Here is a 12077-nt window from a genome sequence, read left to right as displayed (position 1 = left end):
TAAAAGATAAAACAAATGAATGAATATAACAAAATAGAAACAGATTCAAAGATACGGAGAACAAACCTAGTGATTACCAGAAGGGAGAAGGAAGGGGAGAGAGGCAAGAGAAACAAACTACTGTGTATAGAATAGATAAGCAATAAGGATGTATTATATATCACAGGGAATTATAGCCATTATCTTGTAATAATTTTTTGTTTTTTTTGTTTTTATTTGTTTTTGGCCATGGCATGCGGGATCTTAGTTCCCCAACCAAGGATTGGACCCATGCCCCCTGCAGTGGAAATATGGAGTCTTAACCACTGGGCTGCCAGGGAAGTCCCTGTAATAACTTTTAATGGTATATAATCTGTAAAAATACTGACTCACTATGCTGTACACCTGAAACTAATAGATTATTGTAAATCAGCTGTACTTCAATGAAAAATAAACAGATAAAATCAGTTCAAAACAAAAAGATTTAAAAAATATATGGCAAGAATAATGCAAGGAACTGCCATATATCTTTTAGTCATATTTAGCAGTTGTTTTTCCTCATTTACTTTTGCCATGTAAATGCTTGCTTTTTTTCTCACTCATTTTGAAGTTTAGTTTGAGATTTTGTGCTAAATTTAATCCTAATAATTGTGTTTCTGAAGAAAAGGAAATCTCATACGTAACCACTGTGCAGTATTAAAAATTATTATCTGACCCATTGGTTTTCATATTTCATCAGTTGTTTCAGTATTGTCCTTTATAGCATTCCCCCATCCCTGAATCAGTCTAGGACTGCATGTTGCATTTAATGGTTACGTCACTTTCATCTCCTTTGTTCTGAAACAATTCCTCAGCCTTCATCTTTCTTGACATTGTTATTTTGAAGAGTATATCATTTTGTACAATATTTTTGAATCTGTGTTTCTGTGATGTTTCCTTGTGATTAGATTTGAATTATGCATTTTTGGCAGTATTACTAGAGGAGTGAGATGTTCTTCTTGACATATCACGTCAGGAGGCACTTGACACATCTGTCCCTATATTGTGATATTAGCTTTGATCCCGCAGTATGATAGTGCTTCTGTAATGTGCAATTACTTCCCCTCCCCCGTAGCAATTAATAAGTATTTCTGGAGAGTATATGTTTGAGCATTCTTTTTTTTGTTTTTCAATTGAGGTATAGTTGATTTATAATATCAGTTTCAGGTGTACAACATAGTGATTCATAATTTTTATACATTATATTCCATTTAAAGTTATTATAAAATATTGGCTAAGTTCCCTGTGCTATACGATATATCCTGTTGCTTATTTATTTTTTATACATAGTAGTTTGTACCTATTAATCCCGTACCCGTATCTTGTTCCCTCTCTCCCCTCTTCCCACTAGTAACCACTAGTTTGTTCTCTATTATCTATGAGACTGTTTCTGGTCTGTTATATTCATTTGTTTGTTTTCTTTTTTAGATTCCACGTGTAAGTGATAACATACAGTATTTGTCTTTCTCTGTCTGACTTACTTCACTAAGCATAATACCCTCTTGGTCCTTCCATGTTGTTGCAAATGGCAGGATTTCATTCTTTTTTATGGCTGAGGAATATTCCTCTGTGTGTGTGTGTGTGTCTCCATGTGTGCACGCATGTGACATCTTTATTCATTCATCTGTTGTTGGACACTTAGATTGCTTCCATATCTTGTCTGTTTTAAATAGTTACAATGCTGTCTTGAACACTGGGATGTGTATATCTTCTTGAATTATTCTTTTTGTTTTCTGTGAATATATACGCAGGAGTGGAATTGCTAGACTGTATGCTAGTTCTACTTTTACTTTTTTTTTTTTTTTCTTTTTTTAATGTAAGGTGTATTCTTCTCTTGTGTGATACTTTATTTATTTATTTATTTATTTATTTATTTATTTATTTAATTGGCTTTGTTGGGTTTTCATTGCTACACACGGGCTTTCTCTGGTTGTGGCGAGTAGGGGCTGCTATTCATTGTGGTGCGCGGGCTCCTCATTGCTGTGGCTTCTCTTGTTGCAGAGCATGGGCTCTAGGCACATGGGCTTCAGTAGTTGCGGCACATGGGCTCAATAGTTGTGGCTCACGGGCTCTAAGGCGCAGGCTCAATAGTTGTGGCACACGGGCTTAGTTGCTCCCTGGCATGTGGGATTTTCCTGGAGTGGGGATCAAACCCGTGTACCCTGCATTGGCAGGCGGATTCTTAAACTACTGCACCACCTAGGAAGCCCTACTTTTAGTTTTTTGAGGAATCTCCATACTGTTTTCCATAGTGGCTGCACCAATTTACATTTCCACCAACAGTGTGTTAGGGTTCCCTTTCTCCACATTGTCTCCCACATTTGTCATTTGTGGTCCTCTTGATGGTAGCCATTCTGACAGGTGTGAGGTAATATCTTATTTTTCTTTTGATTTGCATTTCTCTGATGGTTAGTGACACTGAACATCTTTTCATGTGCCTGTTGACCTTGTGTGAACATTCTTAATGGGAAAAGTTACAGAAAAATTTGTTTCATACCTGGTCAAGGGGCTTCAGATGACACCCTTTTGATGATAAGTAATTCAGTGGGAATATTTTGAGGTTTTTATCTTTAAAGTGGCTATAGCTGCTTTAGAATTAGAGAAAGTTTTTGATAAAAGTCCTGAAAATTCCCTTAATTAGACAATCTGAGGTGGGATTATTATAGAATTGGCTTTCAGGCCCTTTGAATAACTTTGAACCCATTGTTTCTTTTTTTTTTTTTTTTAATTAATTAATTTTTTTTAGCACTTTATTTTTTAATTTTTTTTAAGAACTTTTATTGAGATATAGTTAACATACAATAAACTGCATATATTTAGGGTGTACTATCTGGTATCCCAATCTCCCAATTCATTACAGTCAGGGTGAGAGCTCTTTAATAGTCAGAGAGCCACTCATTTCAGCCTCATCTTTCCCACAGCAAATAAATGGACCATCATGGGAAATCAGGTTTCTTTATTGAAGCTAGTTTTTTGTTTGTTTGTTTTGTTTTTCCAGCTGAAGTGGAAGACATAATAAGCAGATTGAGACTTGGTTGTGGGCTGCTGAGTCATCTTGTGTTAGGTTTGCCTTGGAATTTTTATTGAAGAAGATGAGGTTAAGTGGTGGCAGAAATTAAGTAATAGTGGCAGTGGGTTTGCCTTGGCTGGAGGTAGGGCTAGAATCACAAACTGAGAGGCTAGTTTACCTTTCTCCTGATGATTTCTGTGTCTGAGTGCCCTGCTGTCTCAGCTTCTTTGCGGATTGGCCCCAGAAAGCAGTATTCTAATCAGGGTGGTGCCAGGATTAGGGTATGTTGTTACATTTTCCTAGTTCACTTCAAGCCTTAAATTCTTTCCAGGATACAGAAGACTCGATTTAAGGCAGACACAGCACCAGCTAATTCTTTTTAATGGGGCTTTAGGAGCTTTATGTGTGGTTATGAGTTGGCACATTTGGATGACTCTTAGAAGTAATATTTTTAATATGCTTGGTTTGACATTTTGTTTTTTAATCTTCGAGGAGATCAGTAAAGTATAGTGCCAGTCTACACAATCTTATTTCAAAAAGGAATCCTAAATGAAGTATTGTTTTTAAATGTTTTAGGCCAACAAGCAGAAAGCTTCAGCTCGTAACCTGTTTCTCACCAATAGCCGCAAGGTAAGATTATAGTTTTATATTTCCCATTTAATGTTTTGCTGGAATGTGTTCTTGTTATTTAGATCTATGGTTTCTGCTCTTGTCTCTTGTGACCTATGGATAATTAATCTAATAGTACTTAAGAGAGTTTTAAAATGTTCTCAATGTATTTTATAAATAAAATTGCTCTTCCTCGCATTTCTGGTTTTCAAACCTTTTTTTGGTAAGACCATAGCCCACTCTTAATTCCTTGGGCAAATCATGGAATCATCCTGTGCTCAGTCTCTTCATCTAAGAAATGATGGTATTAATACATTCCTTTAGAGGGAATTAACACAACTTTCTTTGAATGTTGTAAGTATTAGATGAGGTAACCTTACAAGTTGTGTTTCCCTAGGCTAGTTACTCATCCTTATTTCCTCATCTATATATAAAATACCAATTCATAAGGTTTTTGTGGAGAATGAGTTAGTTTAATATATGTTAAGTTTAGAATGGTGCCTAGCATATAATAAACACTGACGACTATTTTGTTTTTTTATTTTTTTGGCCTGCCACACAGCTTGTGGGATTTTAGTTCCCTGACCAGGAATTGAACCTCTGGGACCTTGGCAGTGAGAGCGCAGAGTCCTAACACTCAATCAACAGGGAATTCCCAACAGCTCTTATTATTAATGTGTGTGATAATACTTCAAAACTTCCCAGAACATCTTAAGTTATTATACTTTTTTTTCATTTTCTAAGGCAATAGTCTGTACATTTCTCATCCCTGATATTACTTTCTGGTCTGGGAATGGCTCACAGTACTGTATAGGGATGTTAATCATATGCAGGGAGAAAGAGTTGTGGCCATAGAAGGACTGTATACGCTGAACAGGTTGAGTGATGCTGTGGTTCAGAGTCCAGGGAGAACTGGCCCTGGTGTTGCGTCTTCCTCCATTGTGATAACGTTGTCATCTGCAGCTCGCCCACCAATGCATGAAGGAGGTGCGTCGAGCCGCTTTGCAGGCCCAGAAAAACTGTAAGGAGACCTTACCTCGTGCTCGCCGCCTCACCAAGGAAATGCTTCTATACTGGAAGAAGTATGAGAAGGTGGAGAAGGAACACCGCAAACGTGCAGAGAAGGAAGCCTTGGAGCAGCGGAAGTTGGACGAAGAAATGCGGGAGGTAGGGCAATAATAGCATGAAATTTTGAAAACCATAATTGCTGCAGCCATATTGAGACTGGTTTGCATTTCATAAGTTATAAATCTAGCCAGTGAAATCATTGAAAAAATATTTTAAGACATAACTTTAAGGACAGTAGTTTTAGTTCAGGAAATCAGTTCTGTTTTTATTCTTTTAGTAATGCCCTCTCCCTGGCCTTCACTGCTCTTCTGTGCTCATTTCCTCTCTTTTTTGTAGCCTTATTCTTTTGTATATTTCTGGAGGACACCCTTCCCACCTGAAAAAAAAAGAATGAGCGAAAGAAAAAGAAAACAGCTTATAGATTATCTTGGCTTGGTTCCAAATGCTGGCTGTAATTTTGATTTGTTGGACGATCAGGGCTGGTTGCCAAATTTAGGAATTTGGGGCCAGATAGGGACAACGGACAACTAACTCAGTTTTCTGAGGAACACCCCCCCACCCCCCGATGCATGTGCCTACTTTTCTGTTTTAACTTGCAGTCAGTTCTCTTGCTGTGCTTGCTATCACTTGAGCATATTATTCAGGAAGGCAGAAGGAGAGCTTGAGAGAACAAAGTCATTGTGTTGCCATTGGTAAACCCATTGGGATGAGTGGAAGGAAAGTTGAGGTCCAGAGAAGGAAAGGAATCAGAGGATTGGACATTTTCTTTCAAGTGTAGGTAGTACTCCTGTCAAAGCAGAGCTATGGAGACTCTTGAGTTTTTGGTCTTCCCTCCTGTCTCATGCCTTTGAAGGGGAATATGGATTTTGCACAGTTCTCTTAAGTTGCTGGGTGACTTGTATCTTTGCATGGAAAATAGATGTATTATTATTGAGTGAGTAAACTTTTAATGCTATTGGAAACATTTGCTGACTGAGGCATTTTTGTTAGTCACAGATCTTGAAGTTTTGAAAATGACTTGGCTTATGATCTAGATTTGTGAGACATTCTCTCAATTGTGTTGATAGCTAACTGATGAGAGTTTCACCTGTGATTATGTTGACTTACATGTCTTTTTCTCTGAATTTTTGAAGTGATACATTTTTGATGAGTCCTTGTTCCCTTAATTTGCCTTCTTTATTTAAACACATAGTTGTTGACTTCCTTAAGATTAAAGGAAGAGTTACATTTTTGTTTTAATTTAGAAAGGTTTTCTTTCTTTTTTGTTTTTGTTTTTTTTTTTAATTTTTGGCTGCACCACATGGTGTGTGGGGTCTTAGTTCTCTGACCAGTGATCAAACCCACACCCCCTGCAGTGGAAGCACGGAGTCTTAACCAGTGGACCATCAGGGAAGACCCTAGAAAAGTTTTCTTGACAGTACTTTAGCTTTAGAACATGAACATCCGTATCCTTTATGAAAATAAATCAGTTTTCTCTCAAATTCTCAGGTTTTTTTTCTAATCTGAATCTGGCTAACATGTTATAAAACCTAAAGGAGAAAGTCTAGTTTCGTGTAGCATGCTTTGGGACTTATGTCCTTCCTTGGCCATGTCCCTTATTTTATTGTTGTTTTTCTTTTGTGGAGGTGGATCAAGGATAAATCAAGTATACCTCACATGAATTTTATTATAAAATAGTTCATGCAAAATAATGACTCTTTCATCTTGTATTTGTTATGTGTATTGTATTTCATGTAATTCAGTCTTTTGGATCATTTTCTTACTCATTTTATTGTTTATCTTGAAGAGTGATTTTTACTGACATTATGATTATTTTCCTTACTAGGTTATTTTAGAGGCACTTTGAATTTAGCTTTCTCATATTTTTTTAAAAAGTATATGTGTTTGTGATTTTGTATTTGGTCTATATTCATGTTTTGTAGCTATCATCACAGATGGACAATAGGCTGTTTTGAGGAGCGTTTTTTTTCTTGGGCTTCTTATTCTCAGATACCTGCTGTATTGACTTTCAGAATAATTTATAGCTCTTTGTGACTTATTTTGACTTTTGGTGTTAAAGAAGAGTTTTGGACACATTTATGTTTTTAAAAAATAATAAAGCTGTACACACGTATTTATCACCCAAGTTATTAAGTAAAATATGTTGTTTGAATTTAGTTGGTATCTCAGTGCCACTAACGAAAAGTAATATAGTAAAGACATAAGCATTTTAGACAGAAGCCTAGTGGAAAAAAGATTTTATTTTGTAAAGGAGAGCAAAACATAGGTTATTATTAGGCTATAAATGAAGATTACTCTTTGCTTTTACTACCACTGACTTAGTTTTTACCTTTCTAAAGGTAAAGAATTTGTAAAGGAATTGTTTGCAAACTATGTATAGGTTTAGTGAATTCTGTTGACTACCCTTGTATGTGACTGGTGATGTGACTCATATCACTTTCAACTTTTTTCCCCTTTAGGCCAAGAGACAACAGCGAAAACTGAACTTTCTAATCACCCAGACAGAGTTGTATGCCCATTTCATGAGTCGCAAACGAGACATGGGACACGATGGGATCCAGGAAGAAATCTTAAGGAAACTGGAAGATAGTTCTACACAGAGACAGATTGACATTGGCGGAGGGGTGGTAGTTAACATCACACAAGAGGATTATGGTGAGTCCTGAATCAGGAGTTAGAGGAAGGAGATGTCCCCAATTTTTTCTTATCTCAGGTCATACGCATTATTAATTCTTGCAAGTTTTGTCTTGATTGGTAGGTAATACTGATTAAAAGGGGGATGTATTTTATTGGAGTAGGAAAAGCGTGAGTGTTTCTGTAAAATAAGCATATAAAAAAAACTTCTGTTAAAGAATTTGAGAAGGAAAGGTTGTGGTCATATGATCTTGCAAATTTGGGAATATTTTGTGTTTTGATCTGTCAGTAGAAGTAAATTGTATCAGAAGAATTCAGAGAGCATATCTAAGTAGAGAAAATCATCTCTCACGTAACAGGATTCTTGGTTATGTGAGTGATCATGATAAGAGACTGTTTTGGTATTTTTATGACCACATGGAGGGGAAGGAATTGGGGTAAAGTTTGAGAGGAAGTTCAGAGAATAGTGGTCAAGATCATGTTGGATAAGAATAAGAGAAAATGAGAGTGCTTCAGATATATTTGGGATTTACACATTCTCTGTTTCTTCTTTTGGAATAGTTTTACCCAGTATAAATATATGACAATTTTGAATCCTTATTGTCTTGCTTTTCCCCGCTTTGGCGTTGCTTCGTGCAAGAAACACAGGATTGGGAGATTGGAACTCAGTATCCTAGTGGCTTTTATAATCTGGCTTTGGCTCCTAGACACCATGGCAGCCCTCTGCCTCCATTGCCACTTCCAGGTCCTTACCTCTGTTCAGTAATTTGAGCCTTTCTTCCCCCTCACCCCCTGTGAATTTAGGGATACCTAGAATGTGGGAGTTGGGGATCCACATATGCTAGTGTAAATTGTTCCTTGAAGGAGATCAGTTAATGAGGTGTTATAATCTCCACTTTTCCCTTTTCAGATAGTAACCATTTCAAAGCCCAGGCTCTGAAGAATGCTGAAAATGCTTACCATATTCATCAGGCTCGGGTGAGTCTTAAAAATGAACTGTTGGGTCCTGGAAATACCCTTACAACCTTTTACTTAGGTGATCTTCCTTTCATCTTAATCATATTTTCAATTAAAAACATTGATGAATGTGTATGTGTATATGTGAATGCATTGGGTGGGGTTGTGTCTCTGTTTACTGTAGAATAATAGTAGGGATACTTGAGGAAAGATAGGAAATGAGCATTCACTTGTTTAAGCCTTAAGAATGTGTCGATTGAAGCTAAGACTGTGTCTGTTTTTTTTTTTCTTTTGTCCTCCCTGGTAATCATGGTCATACAGAATGAAGAGCATCATGGTTGTTTAGCCAAAAAGACCACACTGTAGCTTGTTAAGAAATTGATATCATGTGTTAAAACTGCTAGGTTAGCACCTTCCTTCACCTTAGTAATAACTTGCTTATTAATGATATAGTGACGTTTAGTGAAATCAGAAAGAAACTGCAGTTAGATCGAATTAAGTAAAGAAAACACAGTTTAATATACTGCATAGGAGCTCCTGTGTAACTTTGACAGGGTCCAAGTCAAAGTTAGAGACAAATTCAACCTATTCTTTACCAACCCCAACCAATCAAACAAATTTTATATCAAATCCTTCATAAATTCATTGATGAAGCAAGTAATTGTGTAATATGGGTTAGTGTCTATCAAAAGTGTATTCTCAATATAATTGCTTGTTTTAATAAATTTATTTTATTAAATAGTGGCTGCTTTTGGTCTTCGTTGCTGCACATGGGCTTTCTCTAGTTGTGTCAAGTGAGGGCTACTCTTCATTGTGGTGCTTGGGCTCCTCATTGTGGTGGCTTCTCGTTGTGGAGCACGGGCTGTAGGCGTGTGGGCTTCAGTAGTTGCAGCACAAGGGCTCAATAGTTGTGGCACACAAGCTCTTAGAGCACAGGCTCAATAGTTGTGGTGCACAGGCTTAGTTGCTCTGTGGCATGTGGTATCTTCCTGGGGTAGGGATCGAACCTGTGTCCCCTGCATTGGCAGGCGGATTCTAAACCACTGTGCCACCTAGGAAGTACTATAATTGTTAAATTAATTAAAAAATTTTAGTAATATACTTTAATGTACAGTTGACCCTTGAGTAACTCCGGGAGTTAGGGATGCCGATCCACCCTGCAGTCAGAAATGTTTGTATAACTTTAAAGTCAGCCCTCCACGTCTGTGGATCCACATCCACAGATTCAGCCAACTGCAGGATCACATAGTACTCTTGTACACATGTAGTGAAAAAATTCGCATTATCGGTTGACCCACACAGTTCAAACCCATGTTGTTTGAGAGTCAACTGTATTATGCTTTATATGTAATATGATATATTACATTATATTATGAAAATTTGTTCTAACCAGCACAGGATAGATATATTGGCATTACGAATTTTATTTGAATTTAATTATTTTCCTCTTATATTTTTCTTCTAATATATTTTTATTTTCTAGACAAGGTCATTCGATGAAGATGCAAAAGAAAGTCGAGCAGCTGCCCTACGGGCAGCAAACAAGTCTGGCACTGGGTTTGGGGAGAGTTATAGCCTGGCAAACCCATCAATCCGGGCTGGTGAGGATATTCCACAGCCTACAATTTTTAATGGCAAATTAAAAGGTTATCAGCTGAAAGGCATGAATTGGTTGGCAAACCTCTATGAACAGGTGAATTTTAGAACTATATCCTACCCACTCTGTTTTGTTTATCTGTTTTCCTGAAGTTGTTGGTACAGTGTATTGTAAAATGAGCACAAGATAATGTTTTCAATTTCATCCTTTTTAAAAAGCTTTATCGTTTGACAAGAATCAGAAAATTGTCTCTGTATTTCTAACCTGGAGATTTTATTGGGGAATATTTATATCAGATATAAAGTTTGTCTTAAGTGGTCTTAGTAATAAACCTGATTGCTTTTATACCTGGATTAGATGAGCTAAAAAATTGGCTTTGGTTTGTTTGTCTCATGTATCATGATTTAGAGTTGTAGCTGTGGAATTGTCGAAAGGAATCATTACAGTAGCTAGTAATAGTGCTGAAGCTGGGTATCTCTAGTCACTTTCATTTGAACAGTCTGGCATTTTGGGTAGTTCTTTTTGGCAGTAAGTTGAACCCTGTGTAATGCAATGTGAGGGGTGTTGACTATGTGTATTTTTTTTCCAGGGTATTAATGGCATTCTTGCAGATGAAATGGGCCTTGGTAAAACAGTACAGAGCATTGCTCTTCTGGCTCATCTGGCTGAGGTGGGTAGATGCATACAGTCTTTTCTTATTCCTTTGTCTTGATCCTAGGGTCGTTTTCTATTGAGAATCAGCCATTATCAAGCACTACGCTAGATTCTGTATGTAGCATACCAAGATAATGGGACTTGCTCCTTGCCTTAAAGGCCTTTACGAGGTGGCACAGTGTGGTGACACATTCTGGTTTTCAAGAAGACTAGGACAGTTTTTGAGCACACGTGTTTTCATTCCCCATCTCCCACTTCTGTTGAGAACCACCAGTGTAGTGGCAGAAGCACTGTAGTTAGTTAGATCAGAAGACCTGGTTTCACAACTCAGCTCTGTGCTTACTAGCAGTGTAAACTTGGACAGTTCACTTAGCCTCTTTTGACCTGACTTCACTTTAACTCTCTTAAGTTTGGCAAAGTGGGGATAATATCTACCTTATAGGAATTTTGTGAGAATTAAATGAGAAGAAATGTGAGAAAGCATTTTGAAAAAAGCAGAAAGCTCTATACCAATTAAATAATAGTAAAATAGTTGTGATCATGTAGAATAAGGAAAAGCAACACTTACAAGTCAGTATGTCATAACTGCTTTGTGAATGATAAACATTAGGACCTTTAAGAGGTGGGGGCGGTAGGGGAGTACTTGCTTGGTATTTTTTTCTCAAGGTATATATGAGCAACTTCCTTGCCTGTGTTATTATTAAGATAGAATATTATTTTTCTTAACATAGAATATTATTATTGAGTGTACAGGCATGGGAGATAGGAACCATTTCTCATTATAATGCATCTCCTATTCTTAAACTCCTCTTGTCATTAATTATAATTTTGAATTAAATCTCTTCAGTTTTCTTGCAGTTGGCTGACCCAGTTTTTCTGTTTCAGAGAGAGAACATTTGGGGACCTTTCTTAATAATTTCACCTGCTTCTACACTTAACAATTGGCACCAGGAGTTTACTAGATTTGTTCCTAAATTTAAGGTAAAAATCAACAAAATTCTCTTCCTTCTTAAAATAAACTCTCTGACTCCTTTTTTTTGCTGCCGTACTTACTTAATTGCTCATAAAAGCTTTTAAAATTTCTTGTGTTTTTTTTTTTCAAAATAACCTTGCATACATTTCCTATCAAAGTTACTGATGAGAACAATAAGAGAGCATATTACACCCTTATGTTTTATGAGAAAGCGAGAGTCCAGTTTGAGTGATTTGCTGCATTGGCCATGTTAATTGTAGCTCTTGGTTGTACTGACATAATAGAAAATATCTACCTTGCTGGGTTAATGTAGGTTTTGATAAATCAAGGTATGTGTACTATAATTTATGGGATTGTTGTCCACCCCCCCCACCCCCTCCCCAGTTTATTCATAATCAATTTTGTTAACACTCCAAAGCCAGCTCTTCAGTCTTGGTCCAGATTATAATGTCTAAGGTAGATAATGTGAAAGTTAATTTTAACTAATTCAGGGGAAAAGAATTGAGATTGAGGTAGGAAGTGATCAGCAGGGAAATATGTTGCATCAAGTATGGACA

At 36.9% G+C, this 12077-nt stretch overlaps 1 protein-coding gene across 3 annotated transcripts in view; it reads left to right on the top strand.

Moving 5' to 3' along the window:
- Positions 1-12077, top strand: part of INO80 (INO80 complex ATPase subunit) — a 133887-nt gene that overhangs the window by 41867 nt on the left and 79943 nt on the right. For all 3 annotated transcript variants that reach the window (XM_057721738.1, XM_057721740.1, XM_057721739.1), the window contains exons 8-14: positions 3605-3658; positions 4601-4804; positions 7165-7360; positions 8250-8317; positions 9780-9989; positions 10483-10563; positions 11433-11528. In XM_057721738.1, the coding sequence (XP_057577721.1) occupies positions 3605-3658; positions 4601-4804; positions 7165-7360; positions 8250-8317; positions 9780-9989; positions 10483-10563; positions 11433-11528 (909 nt within the window). The remainder of the gene's footprint in view (positions 1-3604; positions 3659-4600; positions 4805-7164; positions 7361-8249; positions 8318-9779; positions 9990-10482; positions 10564-11432; positions 11529-12077) is intronic.

Source organism: Hippopotamus amphibius, chromosome 2 (assembly GCF_030028045.1).
Source record: "Hippopotamus amphibius kiboko isolate mHipAmp2 chromosome 2, mHipAmp2.hap2, whole genome shotgun sequence".
Classification (NCBI taxonomy): Eukaryota; Metazoa; Chordata; class Mammalia; order Artiodactyla; family Hippopotamidae; genus Hippopotamus; species Hippopotamus amphibius.
This window is presented reverse-complemented; position numbering and strand designations above follow the sequence as displayed.